Raw genomic sequence first — 19,725 nt, forward strand, 5'->3', positions numbered from 1 at the left:
CTGTTCTTGGTGCCACCCTGGGATCTCACGAACATTCCGAAGCTGTGACACACGAGAGCTAAGAGTTTGCATGTGTTCCCTGGACCAGGAAGACCTCTGTCATTCTCTCAGCAAGTGGGAACCTCAGCTGGCGGCCAGCACACCACCCGTGCTCCAGCAGCACAACCCCACCCCCTAGGATCTTGCATAAAGGGAATCCAGATTGCTCTCTGGTAGTTACGCTCTAAGGCCATCACATATTGGCTCCAGTTTTAGGGCTTTTTAAAAATTGTTTTCAAGGTTTATTCATTTTTCAGAGGCAGAGAAAGATAGAGCATGGCGGGGGGGCAGCTAGGGGCAGAGAGAGAGAGAGAGGGAGACCCAGAATCCGAAGCCGGCTCCAGGCCCCGAGCCGTCAGCACAGAGCCCGACGCGGGGCTCGGACTCACAAAACACGAGATCACGACCTGAGCCCAGGTCAGACGCTTAACCCACTGAGCCGCCCAGGCGCCCCCTGTGCATAGGTTCTTTTGTTTCTCTGAATCTCGAGACAATGACACCTATTGTGTGGGCACACGGTGAGCATCAAATACAGGGATGCTTACAAAACGCCCCCGGACACGGCCCCTGGAGCCCAGAAGGGGCTCAACAGGTGGTTGTACTTCCCGTTATCATTACTGGTGTTGCTGGCATTGCTAAAAATATCATCACCATCAAAGCAGAGATACGCAGAGACCTGAAGCCGCCACTGTCACTCCCCAGAGAGGACCCCCAGCCCTCGACGGGCAAACGCACTTTAAGAAAGTGTCCGTTATAGGGGCGCCTGGGTGGCGCCGTCGGTTCAGCGTCCGACTTCAGCCGGGTCACGATCTCGCGGTCCGTGAGTTCGAGCCCCGCGTCGGGCTCCGGGCCGACGGCTCGGAGCCTGGAGCCTGTTTCCGATTCTGCGTCTCCCTCTCTCTCTCTGCCCCTCCCCCGTTCATGCTCTGTCTCTCTCTGTCCCAAAAATAAAAAAAAAAAAAAAAAAAAAAAAGAAAGTGTCCGTTAGAAGGGGCTGGGCCAGCCCCCGAAGCACAGAAGAAGTCGACGTGCCTACGATGCGCCGCACCCTCTATGAAGCACTGGGGACCGAGAGGGAACGAGACAGATGGGGCCCTGTCCTCTCGGAGCTCGGAATCCGCAGGGACAGGCAGTCAGAAAATGCGTAGTGAGCGCGAGCAGTTAGGGGCTTCGTGGTGGGCACGGGGGGTGCTCTGGGGCCCTACTCCAAGCACCACAGCGGGCCTCCCTGAGGAAGTGGGGCTTCCGCTGAGCCCTAAGGATGGAGACAAAGAACAATTCTAGGCAGAAAGCAACAAGAGGCAGGGTGGATGGGAGGGAGAGAGAGTGGGCCACCGAGGCGGCACAGACGGAGAGTCCGAGGGGCCGCGGCGTGGGGTCTGCACGGGGCGCGAAGGGGCAGGTGCGGCAGAGGCCAAGCCGGGCACTGTTGTCAACAGACCGAGTGTTCCTGTCTTTAAAAGCAGACGCATCATGCAGGGTTTGCCCAATGCCATCAAGTGTTTGATTCCTCAACTGCCCTGGCCTGACTCCAAACTGTCCTCCCGGGAAGGTGTGCAAGGGGGACACGTGCCTGGGTGTGGGCTCGAGCCCCTTCCCAGACAGTGTCCCCTCTCCCGGACGTGTCCCAGGGGTCCACTGGCTCAGAAGGCCCTAAAATCATCCTCCCGAGGCCTCCCCGTGGCTCCTCGCAAGTGCCTCCTCTTCCTCCCCGCCCCCCAGGGGTCTCCCCCCTCCCCAGCCCCTCCCAGATGGTCTCCCCTCCTCCTCCTCCCCCTACGCCCCTCCAGGCCGCACATTCTGTATATTCTCTACAACTGGCCCTCTTCCTCTTGGAGATCTCCTTCTGTCCCACGCACCCCTCCTTCCGCCGCTCTGAGGGCCACACAGGGTTCCCGGGAGGGCGCCAGCCGGAGGAGGGCGCGTGGGGAGGGGTGCGGGACGGGCGGGGGCTTGCACTCGGCACCCTTGACGTGGGTCACCTTTCCAATTTACCTTTCCGTGTACGTCCCAACTCGAGATGTCCTTGCGAGGGCGGACGGTGCCTTGGGCCCTCAGCGCTGCACCGGCTCGCGGAGTCCTTACCGGAACTTTGCCGAGAGATCACGGCAGGACCTCTCTGCCGCGGACGTCCAACCAGAGCTTCTTGGGCACAGCAAGAACGATTAATTCCTGGGTGCCCCTCAGAAGCAGCGGTCAGCGGCGTTCCAGCGACGGAGAGCAGCTACCACACTGGGCATTACGATGTGACAGGTGGCTCGGTGAGGATCCCCCTCCCATTTCCAGGTTGATTCCCGTTAAGTGGAGCGTTTTGTCAGACAACTGCCCTCGACACCAAGGTCGGGGAGGGTTGGACCAGATGGGGGCTCAGACTTGCCACGTTGGCTGGGAGCTCCCCTCGGCCCCTGGGCACATAATCTGTTCCCAAGCCTGAGGAGCTGGTGGGCTGGACAGATGCAGGGAGGAGGAGGAGGAGGAGGAGGAGGAGGAGGAGGAGGAGGGCGGGTGGGAGGGCTGCCCCAGCCCTGTGCAAATGAGTCTCAGTCTCAGGGGAGGGAGGGTGTGTGTGGAGAAGAAAGAAAGAAGGATGAATGCAGGGAGGAGAGAGGGCAGGCTGGAGCGGGGCAAGGAGGTGGGGGGGAGGAGGAGAGGGCAGAAGGATGGCTCTGGGTTCTCGGGCCTTCCCAGGCAGGGCTCTCATTCCCGCTGAGAACCACAGAATGCAAGCCCGGAGAACCACACTCCACCTGACCCGCAAACAAAAGACTGCCTCTGCCCTCCCAAAACCCGTGCCCAGGGACCAAGGGAGGAGACAGCAGATAGATAAGGAACGAAGGTGGAAAGAACTCGAACTGGATAGACCGCCTACAAATTTGCGGGACAAGATAACTGCTCTGGGACATTTCAGCTCCATCAAGGCGGGACTGTGGTCAGTGCAGCCACACGCCTCTCCGTGAGGCCCAGGACCCCCTCCCGGAGTCCCCTCCTCCCCCAGGGCAGAAGCTTGGAACTACCTCCCGCCTCCCTGCAGGCGCCTCGCCTCCCGCAGCAGGTGGAGAGGTCCCCGGGACTCGGGTCCTGAGTGGGACGATGGCGGGGACAGAGAGATAGCAGAGTGGTTCCTGCTGCCGTGTTCCTGACCCTGCTCCGGGCCCCATCTCTCGCCTGCCTTCCCAGGAGGGAGCCCCGGATTCTTCCAGGCAGCTCCGTTTTGGCTTGTGTGACTCGAGTCAGCTTCTCTGGCTCGCACCTGACGGTCCCCACGGGTGGAAGTGAAGTCTGCAGACCTCCCCGCTCGGCGGGCCTGCCTCCACTCCAGGAGCCAATGTCCACTGAGCGCCTGCTGTGTGCACTGGGTGCTGATCTCTGGTGAGTGGCCTCGCGCTCAAGGACCTGGGCCCAGCTGGGATCTCTTGGCACTGGCCGTGGTTACCAACTGTCCTTTGGGGGATAAAAGGCTGTCGTTGGCCCCACTTTACAAGTGACTTAAAATTCACTTTGACGTTGGAAGGAGCATTAATGTACCTGCGGCTCTGGCGCCCGACGCCTCAAACTGCCCACCACTGTCCTTGCAAGTGAGGGACCCCCCCACCCGGGCAGCTCACACGTCAGGATGCCGCCGACCCGCCTGCAGTTCCAGATTTTCTCCTTCCGCCAGCTGAGTGGGTCACACGGAGTGCCCCGTGGTCAGAAAAGGCCAGACCCCGCCTGGCCGGCGGCGGCTTCTCCGCCGTCTCCGTGCTCCCCCTAGTGGAAGACGTTAGACGCGCACATGGCCCGAGCCCCGCTTGGGTCATTTCATTCTGAACAAAGGCAACAACTATCATCGAATTGTTAATTCAGCTCCCAGAGTGCCAAGTGCTTCCCAGAGCGCTCCTTAATTCCTCCGGAGCCAGGCGGACCTTCCCTTTACAGAGGAGGAGACTGAGGGTCAGAGAGGACCAAGGATCAGAGAGTTTAGGCGGCTTCGTAGAGCTGACGGCCTGCTCCCTCCGCACGCTTCTCTCTCTCTCTCTCTTTCTGCCCCACAGCAGGACCCTCACCCCCATGCTGTACTCCCCCTGCACCTTCAGGAATACTTGTGTGGCCTCTGGGTGCAGAGACGCAGCACAGGGGCCTGGCCCCCACAGGACACGGGTCTAGCGTGTGGGACAGAGGTGATTTCCCCTCTGTGGCCTATCCCCCCCCACTCACCTAGACAGGTGCACGGGGTGGGAACAGGGATAGGGCAGCAGGGCACCTGGCCTCCCTGGCGTCAGGCTCTACCCTGCGAGGCTGCAGAGCCCTGGCTCCTTTTCTGTGGACGGCGAGCACGGAGTGGGGTTTGGAAACAGCCCTCGGCTGAATGTTGGATAAGGGCGTCCCCTCTCCACGTGTGGGAACATTTTCTATTTTTGGGGGGTAATTGCGAGGATCCAAGGGGATAAAAGCTGTACCCCGCTCAGCACATGGCTTTGCCACACGAGGAGCACCCGGCCACGTCCAGCAGCAGCATCGACTATGGGTCACTGAACACGCGTCTCTTTCGCGGCCTCTGAGCCCCCATCTGGCAGACTGGGCGGGCGTTGTCACCCCTTCCAGAAGGATCTCCCTTCGGGACTGGGGCAAGAGGGCTTCCCGGGAGAGGAGGTGTGTGTGGGGGGAGAGGAGGCCGACGACGGGCCCTGCCTTTGCCGACTTTCCTCCCTCGCTCCCTCTGCTCCCAGGAAGCTCTCTCCCTCCAGCGCCCCTGCACCAGCCCCCACGGCCCCGGGCCCGGGCCGTCAGCTGCTTCTCCAATCCCTTGGAATGCCCCGCTGTCTCCACCTGTCATACATCATCCCTGGCTGGCGCTAATCTCGAAGCGTGAGTATTCCTCGCCCTCTGGAAAAAACTGCTGGACCCTTCTACGCTGATGGAGAATGTCCTCGGCCTCCCGATTATGTTTCTGTCTGAGTTTCTGGCGGTCACCTGTTTGCGTAACCGGACCTGGGTGATCACAGATCCTGCAAAATTACTTCTACGGCGAGTGCCTTCCCCGCTCACTTCCTTTCCTGCTCGTGGGGCACTTCCTTGCCGTCGATCCAGTGTTTTTTTGAGTTGTGGGACTGTCTTCTTTTTCTCATTTTCTTGCCGCAAACGTGTTTTAATGGGCTCCAGTCTTCAGCTGCGTTTTTCATTTCCTTTGCTCCTGGCAGTTCCCAATTTCCAGTGGCGGTGAGCAAAGAGGACGGGAGAATGTGGAAACAGGGAGAGAGCCTGGGAATCGAGCTGGGGGTGGGGGGGTGTGGGGCATGTGAAATTGAGGAGGAGAGAGAGAAAGGAAACTGGGTTTTTGGGAAAATGACAAGTAAAGTAAAACCAGATTGGCCTGGGTGGACACGAGCCACGGGGGGAATTATCTAGTAATTTATATGGCCAGAGAGAGACACCCAGATAATTCTTTCGGTCTGTGGCGGTGGTGGGGGGAAGGGGGTGGCGAGTCCCTTTGGATCAGATTGAGAAGGTGGTGCAGAAGCCAGAAAGTGAGGGTCAGGCCCAGGTCAACGCACAGGCCTGGCTGCATCAGGGCGCAACGGTCTTGAACGCTGACGGCCGCCTGACTCGGGTGGGCCGGGGTCAGTGCAGGGTCAACAGCAAGCATGCCAGGCCCGGTGGAGAGAGCTCGCGGTGCACCTCCCAGCCCCGGCCACCCTCTTTTCTGGGCACAGCACCTTGCTGCAGGGCGGGCTCGTCCTCCGTCACCGCGGTGCGCTCCAGCCGCCACGCGGGGCTTTGAGGATCAGCCCCGGGCCTGAGCTGTGATCGCCGGGGCAGGGGCGCTGTCTCTCCAAACTGCTCAATCCGGAGGGTGAACCAGAACGGCAGGTGCGTCTCTGGTCCGGGATGACCCCACCAGAGCGGAGCAGGGGCCCCAGGGAGGATTCAGCTTCCTCCCACCTTCTGTTCCATTCCTTCCATTCCTTCTGTGGGCCGTCCACCACCTGACTCAGCCACAACCCGGACTTTTCAGGATCTGAGCCGATACGTTTCCCCTTGTTCGCTTCGGCCAGTCTGAGTCGAGTCTCTGCCACGTGCAACGGTCTTAGCCAGTACAGACGAGGCCTCGCTTGGAGAGCCCATGAGAGCTCAGAGGCAGCAGAGACCGTGGGGGGGGGGGGGGTAGTGCCTGGGACAGTGACGCATGGGACCGACTGGAACTGGGCCCTGGGAGATGGCCGAGTTCTCCTCCCCGCCTGGGATCAGTGACTGTTGGAGACTGAGGCCGGCCGTGCGGGAGTATTTACACCAGGGCAAGCGGGCAAAGCTGCCAATGGCTTCCGGTCCCTCCCCCGAGCCCTAGAGGGCCAGGTGCCAAACCCTTGCCAGCGCGCCGCTGGCCAGGCTCACCTGGGCTCGGCTTCCCCGAGGACCCACCTGGGGTCTCCAGGCCCCGTGCTCTGACCGCCCACCTCTGTGGGTCAAGTGCAGCGTCCCCCCGGCCCTGGGCCTCGGGGACCCAGGCTGCCCCCGCATCGCATTTGAGCAGAAGGCGAAAGGAGGGAGGCGGCCGGTTCCCAGGTGACTCCCTTCCGTTTCTGCTCTCTCAACTCGGTCACTTTTTTTGGTCTTCTGTATTAGGGCTCTGGGAAACAAGGGGCGGAATTATCATTACTCAAACTGACTTAAGCAAAAAGAGAGATTTATTGGTCCGGGGGTTGCTTTGGCCTCAGGCACAGTTGCATTTAGAGGCTCCGACAAGGGCCTCAGGCCTCAAGTTTCCTCGCCCCTCTTGGCTTTGCTCTCCCCTGAAGACCGGCGGGCCCGGCTCCCGGCTGCCCCCGCACAACACAGGCGGGAAGGGATTCTCTTCCAACGCCTCCCAGGGGAGCTCTGGCGCTCAGCGGTCTGACCGGGGTCGCACGCCCGCCCCGGGACAGATCCCGGAAGCAGAGAGAGGCTGCCGGGGCTGGCCGTGCCCAATTCTGAGTTACTCTTGGGGTAAAAATTCCAGAGATTGAAATTCTTTTTTTTTTTTTTTTTTCAACGTTTTTTATTTATTTTTGGGACAGAGAGAGACAGAGCATGAACGGGGGAGGGGCAGAGAGAGAGGGAGACACAGAATCGGAAACAGGCTCCAGGCTCCGAGCCATCAGCCCAGAGCCCGACGCGGGGCTCGAACTCACGGACCGCGAGATCGTGACCTGGCTGAAGTCGGACGCTCAACCGACTGCGCCACCCAGGCGCCCCCAGAGATTGAAATTCTTGACCAAGAGGAGGCTGTGAGCGGTGACTCGGGGGATAATTACGACCTGTGATAGCCTCGTTCTCCAGCCTCGAACCTGAGCCTGAGCTCCCGTGGGGTTCAGAAACATCTAGAGCCCAAGTCACAGGTGCTGTTAAGACGCCCATACAGAAATAACAGCAACAACCTCACCCTGGAAGCATTACAGAGACGTCCCCGCTCCGCCTGTCAGGGCAGTCGGGCGTGGGCTTGGCCGGCACCCTGAGCAGCTGCTGGCTCTCTGGGGACCTGACCACGAGCCCAGGACCTTCTCCCCATGTGCCACGTGGGGCCAGCGCCTTGGCTTCACGCCCGACCTCTGTGGATGTTGGGTGCAGATTTTTCCCAGAGAGAGGTCACGCTTGTGAAGTTCCCTGCTCTGGAGAGCACAGAATCCCGTCGTGCGGGCTCTGTGACTTCTGGCCATGGACGTCTCTGCGCCTCATTTTTCTTATCTGTCAAATGGGAGCCAACACCCATCTCAGCAATCCTCAGGAGTACTCAAGTTTCTGCAAGCAAAGCGTTGCCAAGGAGAAGGGTCCAGCAAACAGCGGATGCGGTGAGTCCGGTGGGCTTTCCAAGCAGCAGGAACTGGGTTTGAACCTGACCCTCCACTCGCTGCGCTCGACCTTGAACGAGTCATGTCTCTGGCCCTCGGTCCTTGAGGAGAATGAGGAGACAGACGCTGTCCGCTGTGGTGTCTGCTTAGGGCCATGCTGTCATCCATTGGATGGAGGTACTTTTTTTTTTTTTTTAACGTTTATTTATTTTTGAGACAGAGAGAGACAGAGCATGAACGGGGGAGGGGCAGAGAGAGAGGGAGACACAGAATCGGAAACAGGCTCCAGGCTCTGAGCCATCAGCCCGGAGCCCGACGCGGGGCTCGAACTCACGGACCTCGAGATCGTGACCCGAGCCGAAGTCGGACGTTTAACCGACTGAGCCACCCAGGCGCCCCTGGAGGTACTTTTGAAAGAGGATGTTCACTCGTCTGTGCGGCAAAGCTTCCACCTTCTAGAAACAGCATCCCAATTTACCCTGGGACCACTGCTTCCCGGAGCATGTGGTCTCGGTGAGGCTATCACTCGGCGTTACAGGTGCTCCACTGACCAGCCACTGACGAGGTGCCACGCTCAGCCACCACACCCTTTCCCCTGGGAATCTGAACAGTTTTTGTCAAATGTATCCTAACGATACACAGGCAGAATTCCTAAGTGACCTTCGACGCTTTTTGTATTTTATGACTGAAAGGAAAATAAACCTATGTAGATATCAGTAAGACCCATAACTGCACATAATAATTATATGGGAGGAGTATGAATTCTAGAGGAACACATCCACAACCATATCTGTTTTTCCCAAAATTATTACTACATTCACATAACTAATAACCAAGCAACGGAAAGTTCAGGAACTATTATTCTTTGCTCAGTCTTTTCAACTTGCTGCATAAGGGGCACCTGGTTGCCTCGGTCAGTAGAGCATGAGGCTCTTGATCTTGGAGTCGTGAGTTCAAGCTCCACATTGCGGGTAGAGTTTACTTCAAAATAAATCGGGGCACCTGGGTGGCTCATTCGGTTTAGCGTCCGACTTCAGCTCAGGTCATGATCTCACAGTTGACGGGTTTGAGCCCTGCGTCGGGCTCTGTGCTGACGGCTCGGAGCCTGGAGCCTGACTTGGATCCTGTGTCTTCTTCTCTCTCTGCCCCTCCCCCGCTCACGCTCTGTCTCTGTCTCTCAAAGATAAACATTAAAAAATGTGTTTTAAAAAAACAAAAGCGATGAAGTTGCTGCACAAAAATTTTTAAAAATGGTACAAACCACATGGAACCTGGAAATTCAATTTTGGTTGCTCCTTGGGAATCCGGACTTGGAAGAGACCAGCGAGGGCACAGAAGGTGGCCCACCGAGTAGGTGAGCACACACATCGCTGTGCCGGGCAGCTCCTGTGCTTTCTAGGGTCTGAGAACACAGCTTCCCCTTCTCTCCTTTGAGCCCATCTCATCCTTCCCAGAAGTTCCTCTGTGCGCGCCTTGGTCAGAGTTGGCGTTTTGCCACCCCCCCCCCCCCCCCTTGCCGGCCTCAGCGAACGCCATGTGAGAGGCATGCCCGAGGGTCACGGTGAAGACCAACCTGGAGAAGCCCCCACCCCGCAGCCGCTCCGTCCATCGGAGGCAGGCCGGTTGAGGCTGGGCCTCCGTTCACCATCCAGCCCCTCTCCCGGGGCCCCCGGAAGGCCGGCACATGGGCTGCACGTGGCTCAGGGTGCCCGGAGTGGGGGCTGCGGCCGCTCGCACACTTCCAGGCCGGGTGACACAGAATCAGCGTCAGGACAGAGCCAGGACGCAGGGCTGACACCTCCCGGTGACGGCGGGAGCAGACTGACAGTCTAGGGCCGACGCTCGGCTCTAACGAAGGCTCCGCACGCCCTGCGCGAGGGCAAGGCTGCGAGCAAGCTCCCGCTCCGGCGTCCTGCTGCCGGTGACCCAGGAAGGCGGACTCAGGTCAGCAGCCGGGGCAGGTGGCAGCAGCCTGCTTCGGGAGCTGGTCCGTGCGACGCCGGGAGCCGCTGACGGCTTCCCTGCGGAGGCCTCGTTTCTTCCTCCAACAGCCTTTGAGGCGGGCGCCCTGCTCCCCACTCCCGAGGGGAGAATTGAGGCTCCTTTGCTCCCTTAACTCCTCATTCGAGGTTCATCCATCAGTTTACTGAGCACTGTGACGCTCAGCATAAACTAGAGGTCTTGCCCTCCTGGGCCTGGCATCCTCGCAGGGCGATGATGGGGAAGTAAGATGACTGGGTGCGTGGAAGGGGATGGGCTGAGGGCTGGCCCACGAGGGACCTGGGACTGGGGGCTGGGCCGGGGGTCCCCAGATTCGAGCGCTCCCAAGACTCAGCGTAGAGCCGTACGCGTGGCTAAGATTTATTACAGCGAAATGACGCAAGCACATTCTGTAGACCGCGCTGTCTGGAGGAAACCAGGCGCCGGCCTCCAGAGCCCTCTCTCGTGGAGTCACACGGGACACACCGGGTCCCCCCAGCATTGAGCCGTGACAACACGTGTGAAGTCGCGTCCACCAGGGAAGCCGGTGAGAGGCCTGCTGCCTAAGGTTTCCACTGGGGGCTGGTCGCGTGGCACCCTCTGCCCGTGCGCGCGACAATCCCCGCTCCCAGAAGGAAGACGGGCGTGTGGCATAAACAGGGTTTATGACGATACCGGCAGGCGCTGAAGGAAGGCCAGACGGAATCCGGCAGCAGTCCCGACGGAAAGCAGGGGTGGAAGGCAGCTTCCCAGACCTCACGGAGTCCCTGCTCCATCCCCTGTGCCTCACAGCCGCTGGGCGTCCTTTGGGCAGGGACCAGCGAGGGGCCCGGCTCTGGACGGCCTGCCTCGGCCTTGGTACACTTTCATTCTGCCTCCGCTTGCGGGCCCCGCCCCCACCGCGCCTCTCTCCCCCACCTGCTCCGCTCTCCTCTGTGACCTGCCGTACATGTGCGTTTCTCTTGGCACATCGTTTCTTCCCGACCGGCCCCCAGGATGTGCAGCAAAGCCGTGCAAGTGTCGGGCGTGGGCGCCATAATCCTTCAAGTGAGTGTCACCTCCCTGCCCCGCGACGCTGAGATGCCTCTGTTCTTTGCCCCCAAACACCACGTGTCAGCAAAGCCCCACCTCGTGGCCTGGCTGTGACAGGCCCCGGCCCCGGCTCACCTGACCCCTCAGTGGAGTCGTCGAAGTCCACCTGGAAGAAGTAACCGGTATTCCAGACGTAGAGGCAGCTCTCCGCGGCGTAGGAGACCATGAGAGGCTTCAGCCGCGGGTCGTAGACGCTGTCCCTCCAGCGGATGTTGATGGGGGACTGCCGGGTGCCCCCCGGCACAGAGACGGGGCCCTTCCAGAGGGGGTGCCCTGGGGTAGAGAGAAGGAAGAGAAGGCCTCCCCTGATGCACTGGAGTGACTGGTGCCTCGGGGCAGGTGGCCTCGTCACAAACGGGGCCCCAGAGGAGCCAGGTGTCTGGAAACCGGCCCAACGCGGAGCCCGGGGGGCCGCCAGGTGCCCAGCAGCCCGACCCCGGCCCTGCACGCGGGGCCTTCGCCTCATCTCCTCGCTGAACCCTCCCCCCAAAACCGGCTTTCCCGCGCGGCATTGATCTGCTTTGGATCCGCGGTCATCGTCACGGTGCGGTCACGGGAAGCCCGTGCCCCCCCACCCCCACCCTGGGGCTCCAGCCCACAGGGGTCACAGGAAGCACAGGAAGTCCGTGCCCCCCCCCCCCCCAACGTGTTACATTTGCACACAGGGCTGCCAACCACGTGCACACAGTCTCTGTCCCCAGTGAAAGGGCGTTGCTCATGACCGCGCACCATGAGGTGAGGCTGCTTGGATCCTGAACGGGCTCCCGGGCCTGTTCCTGGCGGCAGTGTGCCTCCAGGGCGAGGGCCGCGCAGCCAAGTAAGTCTGGTCTTTGCCGACGCAGGTGTCTGACGGGAAGTGATAAAGTAATACGGTATCTTCTTCTCGCTGACTCAACACCTCCCGCCGTGGGCCAAGCACCAGCCTCAGTGCCAGGAAGGACGCACTGAACGGATGTGGACCCGCCCCGCCACCCGGCTGAGCCAAATCCGGGAAGCCTCGCGGATGCATCAGCCACAGGTGCCAGCTCACGTGTCCGAGAACTTGCCCCGAAGGGCCCGTGTGGGCCCTGTCTGCCACGGCCAGGGTGCGATGCTCCCGCCAGCACGGATGTCACCAGTCCGGCCCGGGGAAGGGACGCGCTCCCTCGGCGAAAGGTAGCGCCCGTGGGTCCCTGGGCGTGGCCAGGGAATGTGGGATTGAGATGACTCTGGAACATTTTATAACGCTGTCAGTGTTCTCTCCAGGCTGAGCCACCGGCCACTTTCGGTCACACAGAGGTCCCCTGACCCGCGGTTTCTCTGCCTGCGGTTCCAGCAGCTGGCGGTCAACTGCACTCGGGCAGCGGACGATCCCGCTTCTCACGTGCTATCGGGTCGCTGATGGCCTAAGGCTCGGTCACTCATCCCGCTTCACCTCATCGCCTGGGCGTTTTATCACCTCACGTCATCGCCAAAGTGAGGATAGTGCGGTAAGGCCGCGGTGACGTTACTTTGACTACAACGTTCCAGTTTTCTGTTTTTTTTTTTTTTTTTAAATATTTTTTTTTCAACGTTTTTTATTTATTTTTGGGACAGAGAGAGACAGAGCATGAACGGGGGAGGGGCAGAGAGAGAGGGAGACACAGAATCGGAAACAGGCTCCAGGCTCTGAGCCATCAGCCCAGAGCCGGACGCGGGACTCGAACTCACGGACCGCGAGATCGTGACCTGGCTGAAGTCGGACGCTTAACCGACTGCGCCACCCAGGCGCCCCCCAGTTTTCTGTTTTATTATCGGTTCTGTTGTTCACCTCCGTGCCAAATTTACAGATTAAACTTACTGTAGCTATGCGTGTTTAGGAGAAAACAGTCTACATAAAGTTCCATCCCTTCTTGCCAGAATCCCAGGGGCTCCTGGAACGGCCCCCGGCCCCTGATAATACACTGGGGGGGGTGGGCGGTGTATTTAGTAACAAACTCTCTTTATCCCCCAAGGGAAATGTTCTGCCAAATACCGACGCACAAGACGCTAACATGAGGCACACACCTCTCAGGAAGCTCCAGTCTTCCTTTGGCGGAAGAGACTGTCCAACGTGGCGTTCTGAAATCGCCGTGGAGCCCTGGGGTTCCCCTGAAGGTAGTCTGAAGACCAGTTGACACAGAACGTTACTCTGTCCTGCACACGGGTGTGGGGATGTGCGAGGATGTGGTTGGTCATAGTTAGAGATTGGAGCCCACCTCACATTCCCCAAAAAGGAAGTGGTTTAATACGGAGGTATCGACGCTACGGCCCAAGGTGATAGTAACAACAGTCAGTGCCTGGGACGCAGTTCCACGTTCTAGGCCGGTCCATCCCCGGCCTCCTCTCTGCCTCCCACGGCGCCGTGTGATAAGTACCGTGACTTCCCGGGGGTCAAGGGGGGAAGGCACCTGCCGAGGGGTCCGGAAGTGGCGGGGCCAGGGTTCCGGTTGAAGGGGCTTGATGTCCGTCCCGGTCACACCAAGCGTAAAAGAAGGGACGGTTGTGAGGATGTCTCCAGTCGAGTCGAGAACACCCAGGTGCAGATCGACGTGTCCAGTGGGGTCCGTGTTTGCTTCGGTGAGAAGCCTTGTGAATGCGTGGACCCGTTTCGCGTGCGTGGAGGAAAGCGTCAGAGGTGAGCCCTGAAGCACACCTAGCTGTGGCCTCTGGGAGCTGGGCTCGGAGGCCGGTCAGGTGTGAGCGCCTTTCCGTGTGGTCTGAAGTCTACAGGTAGGTCCAGGGCAGGGCCCAGCGATTTACTTCCGGCTCCCGGTGCCGACCTTGCTGCCATCCCGGGCACCCACTCTGAGTCCGAGTCCGGAACGTTCACTGGGAGCCCACTGTGCACCGGGCTTTCTGCATGTGGTTCCGTGTCTACATGACCCTGTGAGACAGGCGCTTCTCCCATTTTACAGGCAAGGAGACTGGGGCTCAGGGGGCATGACAGCAGCCGGCCCCGCTCTCACCTCTGACAAGAGTCACTTGTCCCGAGTGACCACACTCAGGAGCCACTGAGAAGAAGCCCAAGCTCTTTCCACTGGCCAACCTGGACGATGTGGATATTTTAGGAATGAAAATCAGAAGTGATCTCATCAGCCAGCCTTTTTTTTTTTTTTGACAGAGGAGAAATCTGAGACCCACAATGAAGGAGGTCGCAGAATGTTAAGGACACTGCCGTCAGGGTGCGGCTGACCCGGGGCAGTCTTTGGTTGGATGATGTGTTTGTTTGTTTTTTTTTTAATTTTTTTTTTTTAACATTTATTTATTATTGAGAGACAGAGAGAGACAGAGCATGAGCAGGGGAGGGGCCGAGAGACAGGGAGACACAGAATCGGAAGCAGGCACCAGGCTCCAAACTGTCAGCACAGAGCCTGACGCAGGGCTCGAACTCACAAACCGTGACATCATGAGCTGAGCCAAAGTCGGACGCTTAACTGAGGGAGCCACCCAGGTGCCCCTGGATAATGTGTTTACTGCACGTTTGCTGAGAATGGTCTCTGCCTGAGGGGTTCTGGAGCTCAAACGACTGGCTGGGACTGGTTGGCGGGGCTAATTTCTAGGGGGCTGGATGGTCCTAGTAACAACCCATCCCAGGGGGCACTTGCTAACTGTCTTCTTCTGAGGGTCTCACCCTCCTGGTGGCCCCACGGAATGGAGCTTAAAGGAATTGTCCAAGTTCACCCACAGGAAAAGGAGACAGACTGGGAACCTGAACCCCAGCAGGCCGGTTCTAACGCCTCTCATTTTGGAAGACGCTACAGAATTAGCCAAACATCAAAGTGCATCTGGGGAAATCTGAGGGCCCACTTACCAGTATCAGTCTGACTTCTCTGCACACAAGGACCCTGTGAGCACCTTCGCTCCGGCCTCAGCGGATGACTGTGGGGGGTCCCCCACATCCGCTTGACGGAGACGGAGAAATCGGATGACTTCCAAAGGCTCCTGCCCAACACCGGGGTCCTCAACATCTTCAAACTGCTCCCCTCAGAGCCCCGTAAACACAGGGTGATCTTCCTACTCTCTGCTCTCACTTTGGTCTGGACGATCGTGGAATGGGGTTAGCCTACCTCTTTTTGTAGAACCTCACCCAACCCCCTGATCCCGAAGGTTAAATTTCAACCCGCGCCTGCCCCAGCTTCTGGACGATGCTCAGTTTGGCATAGGGGTGGGTGCCCCTCGACAGACCTGTGGCCTTCACCGTGGCCGGTCCCTCGGTTCGCTTCGATCTGGTAAACAGCAGAGTGTGCCGGGGAATCAGGAGCACACAGTGGAGAGCCCAATGCTCGTCCTGGCGAAGAGGGCAAGAGGCAAATAGGAGAGAGCAAAGGCCTTGTTCCTGGATGTTGACCCCTAGTTTGGAGCCGTGTCGTATGCATGTAGGGCCAGGCACAAAGCCGTGCCGTGTGTGTGCGGAGGGAGTGGCAGGTTCCGGAGTGCAGGGACAGGAATTAGGCAAAGCACTGCCGAGGTGGAGGGGCAGGAGGGCAGGTGACCCCTCTCTGCCAGGAACAAAGAGACATGACCTGATACAAATTTGTTCTGCCTAAAGTAACACGTCCTGGCTGGCCCAGGGAGCTCCCAGGTCACCGTGTCAGCATGGATCCTAATGCCCCCCTTTTCATGCACAAAGTATCGACACTGTGACGGCGAATCAGGCAGTCGCCCTGACTATACAACTGGCAATGTTCTCATGTGCCAGATAATAAAAAACCCCTACTTTGGACTAAACAGTAGTTTATTCCTCCTGACGCTTTTTACCTGTGAAACGGAGATTTCAGGGTGAATTCGGAATAATTGTAATTTGGGGGGGGGGGTTAAGTGTGCAAACTTCAAAGGGTCAGGGATGTCATAACTTATCATAGAATCCTGGACTCTTAGATCTGGAAAACCCCACAGAACAGGGGTTTGGAACCTTGGGTCCACGTGTGGGTTCCCAAGAACCCTGTTGGTCACGTGCACAGAATTTTGACCTGGTCTCTGGTGGCCCCTGCGTCTGCCTGCCTTCCTTGCAACTCTGGAATACACGTGGTTTTCTTCCACAGAGGCATTCTGCAAGGGTACCTACCCTTGGGTAGCTTCATTCATTCATTCATTCATTCATTCATGGACTTCTGCCCCAATTCCCTCCTCTGTAAGGTAGGGAAATAATAGCACTAACTCCGCTATGTTGCCCTCAGGGTTTAACGAATCCATGACTAATGCACTTAGGAGAGAGGTATTTCTGTTACCGATGCCCAGGTCAGCCTTCCAGGCGTTCTAGGAGCTGGCTGAGCCCTGAAGGAACGCGGGTTTCCCGGGCATCGGGGACCCTGTCAGCCAGCACTCCGTAGCCCCCTTTGCTCTGAAGGGCATGTCCTTGGCCGTGCTCAGCTACTCGGCCGTCCTCAGCCAGCCTATTTGAGGTAGAACGCCACACTGGCTGTCCCCATGGTCCTGGGGTCTTCCCGTCCTTCCTGTAGCCACACGACAGAGCTCTGCTTTATCTAGAAAATACTGCCAACTGAGCCTGCCCCACGCAACCCTCTCAGCCGACTCAAACATCAGTTCAGCCACTATTACAGTAGCAACTGAAATGTCTGCCATCAAAAGAGATAGAGAAGCCATTTACATGCATGTTATGAAAAATATTTCAAGTAGGTCAAAGGTGAAAAATGAATGCCTCTATCTTTTTGTGAACTGCACTCTGATAGCAGTTTCTTGTGGCTCTTTGTGGAAATCTCCACGACATAAAATCTTCTCTCTCTCTCTCTCTCTCTCTCACTATTTTTAATACTGGAGATAATCATATCCTATGTAAAGGGTATATATGTGTACATATGTATGTATATAGATACAGATGTAGTCACTTGATAATTATCATGAATAAGATTTTACATCAGTGCTTTTTGCTTGTTTTTTTTGAACGATAGAATACCCTGTGAAAAGATATACCATAATTCATCAAATCACTCCCTTTACAGATGGCCTATTTTTTTAAATTTAATGTTTATTTATTTTGAGAGAGAGAGAGAGAGACAGAGACAGAGACAGTGTGAGTTGGGGAGGGTCAGAGAGAGAGGGAGACACAGAATCTGAAGCCGGCTGCAGGCTCCAGGCTCTGAGCCGTCAGCACAGAGCCTGACATGGGGCTTGAACCCATGAACCGCGAGATCATGACCCAAGCCAAGGTTGGACACTTAACCGACTGAGCCACCCAGGCGCCCCTATTTTATTTTATTTTTTTTTGTCTTATAAATGACACTGCATGAACATCTTTGGAACTCCCACTTTTGACAACCATGGGTCCGAGGACAAATGTATTAAAATAGTTGATACAAATGCCAACTTGCTCTCTTGAGGGAGCGCAACATGTCCAATTGTCACCCACTTTCCTCGTATTTTGAGCCAAAGAACCTCATGTTTATCCAAACCAACGCCTTCTAATTCGTTAGTATCTCCTTTGCACGTAAAACACCAATCAGTAGCCTTCATATGATGTGTTGAAATTATCTGCTGGAACTGAACGTTTCTCATGGGGAGTCGTGATGGTTATTTTTCTGTCAATTTGGCTGAGCCACAGTGCCAAGATATTTGGTTGAACATTATCCTGAATGTTTCAGTGTAGATGTGTTTTTTCTTTTTAATGTTTATTTTTGAGAGACAGAGACAGAGCACGAATGGGGGAAGGGCAGAGAGAGAGGAAGACACAGAATCTGAAGCAGTTTCCAGGCTCTGAGCTCTCAGCACAGAGCCTGAAGTGGGGCTCGAACGGATGGACTGCGAGATCATGACCTGAGCCAAAGTTGGACGCTCAACTGACTGAGCCATCCAGGCGCCCTTCAGTGTAGACATTTTTTTGGATGTGATTAACATTTAAGTCAGTGGACATGCTCCACTGTGGGCGGGCCTCATCCAATCAGTTGAAGGCCTGAATAGAACAAAGACTGACCTCCCCTGAGCAAGAGGGAATTCTGCCAGAGTCTCCCTTTGGGCTCTGCAGGTCACCCCATGGTCTCCGGCCTGCTGCTCCTCCCCCCCATCAGATTTTGGACTTGGCTAAGCCTCTCAGTCATGTGAGCCAACTCCAGACTGTCCTTCAAAGTGCAGGAAGAAAAGATAGGAATTTCTATCGTTATTTCCTCTCTCACTGGTCATAACTTCTATTTTACATGTTTAATAGAGCACACAGTAATCGTACCTAACACACAGGAATGATTTATTCGTAAATACATATGTGTTGGAGGACCATGCCAAAAGCTTTTTATAGAGCAGACTGTGTGATCAAAGTGTGGAGCTCGCTCTTGTGTGAGACGCCTCGAATTTCTTGGCATCACTCTCTCCAGAGAGGGCTTTATTCTTACGTGATAGAAATTCACATTCATTCCTAAATGCAACTGAATGCTCTCCAAAGTACTTTAAGATCTCCAAATGATACATACACTGTCCATAAAGAAATTCTGTGCTAGTTGGGAAAAAAAAAAAAAAAAAAAAAGAAGGAAATAGGAAAAAATGCTGATTGGACAAAAATCTTGCAAATACATGCAAGTTTCCACGTGCATTTTGTCCACAGTAATCTCTTTTGTTCTCCAGGGATTTTTTTTTATAGTACAATTTTGGGCACACGCTTTTATTGATTTTATGGATTTGTAAACCTGTTTCCGTGACCTGAGCAGCCAAGGGGATTGCTTTGTAGTGGAAATCTCTTGTTCACAAGGATGTTGAAACTCAGCAGTGCTATTGAGATACTCACCACCTGCCTGGCTTAGTTACACCATCTCCTGAGTCAAATGAAAATCAATGGATCAAAGGTGCCTGGGAGCCCAAGAGAAACACTTTCTCCTCTTTGTTGAAACATACTCAACCTTTCCTTCTGGAAAATACAAATCAACAGCTTCCGGGAGAAAAGAAACAACCATTGGACAGACATCAATGCTGACATCACTGCTCACATGGGCTTGGGTGCCGCTTTTGGGTCTCGTGAGAGCCCTGGGACACTCGTGCTAGGGGCAGATGCTGTGTACGCCTGCCTGACACCTGGTCCCTTTCCTCTGATAACGTCACCCGAGTCTTCCCGGGGACACTAGCCCTCCCCCACTGGCCATCCGTGGGACTCAGGTCAAGCTGACCCCATCCCTGATGTATCTCAGGTTTGGCCAACCAGAGGGAAGGTCATTTACAGGTAACCTGAACTGACCAATCAGTGTTAACTCCGGAAGTTTCGCTGCAATTATGGGGAAAGAGACTTAGACTGGTAAGGTGTGCACCGTGTGCAGTTGCTGGGAACTCTTCTTGAGACCTTGCTCAAGAATGGAGACGTGAGCCCCGGGGCCGGAAGGCTGGAAAAGGAGAGAGGGACGGAGAGCGTGACAGGGTACCTGACATCGCCTCAGCCAAGCAATTTCCATTCCCGTATCCTGAAGTGCACTTCCAAACTTGCCATTTATGGAAATCAAGGAGTTCCTCTGATTGTATTCAGCTAGTTTACATTGCCCCATAGCCCAAAGGGCGCTCACTTGTAGGCATTTAGGTCTCCATCCTACAGACAAGGAACCGAAGCTCAGAGCAGTGACGTGCGCATTGTCTAAGTTCTCCCTCGCTGGAAATTGGCAGAGTCAGGGCTCAGGTATGGGGTCTTGAGCTCATTGCCTCATTGAGCCTTGCCTCGTGGCTGTTTGCTTCCATAGGCCCAACGTAAAGTGTATAATCCGTGCTCGCTGCATTGCAGGGAATGGCCAGTCATCTCTTCCAAATACTTACCTGGTGCAAGGAGAGTTTGGGTTGGAATAAAAAGGGTACACACAAGTCTGTGCCCCAATTATCTTCTGCTGCCTGA

At 56.5% G+C, this 19,725-nt stretch overlaps 1 protein-coding gene across 5 annotated transcripts in view; it reads right to left on the reverse strand.

Moving 5' to 3' along the window:
* Nucleotides 1-15,523, reverse strand: part of CA5A (carbonic anhydrase 5A) — a 34,765-nt gene extending 19,242 nt beyond the window's left edge. Inside the window, exons 1-2 of one of the 5 annotated variants that reach the window (XM_058707384.1) lie at nt 14,725-15,523; nt 10,989-11,186 (exon numbers count right to left, since the gene is read on the reverse strand). In XM_058707384.1, coding sequence (XP_058563367.1) covers nt 10,989-11,186; nt 14,725-14,881 — 355 coding nt within the window. In that variant the 5' untranslated portion in view covers nt 14,882-15,523. The remainder of the gene's footprint in view (nt 1-10,988; nt 11,187-14,724) is intronic. The other 4 variants (XM_058707388.1, XM_058707387.1, XM_058707385.1 and 1 more) reach the window with 4 other exon arrangements.
* Between the last annotated feature and the right edge of the window lie 4,202 nt (nt 15,524-19,725).

Source organism: Neofelis nebulosa, chromosome 17, assembly GCF_028018385.1.
Source record: "Neofelis nebulosa isolate mNeoNeb1 chromosome 17, mNeoNeb1.pri, whole genome shotgun sequence".
In the NCBI taxonomy this organism is placed as follows: Eukaryota; Metazoa; Chordata; class Mammalia; order Carnivora; family Felidae; genus Neofelis; species Neofelis nebulosa.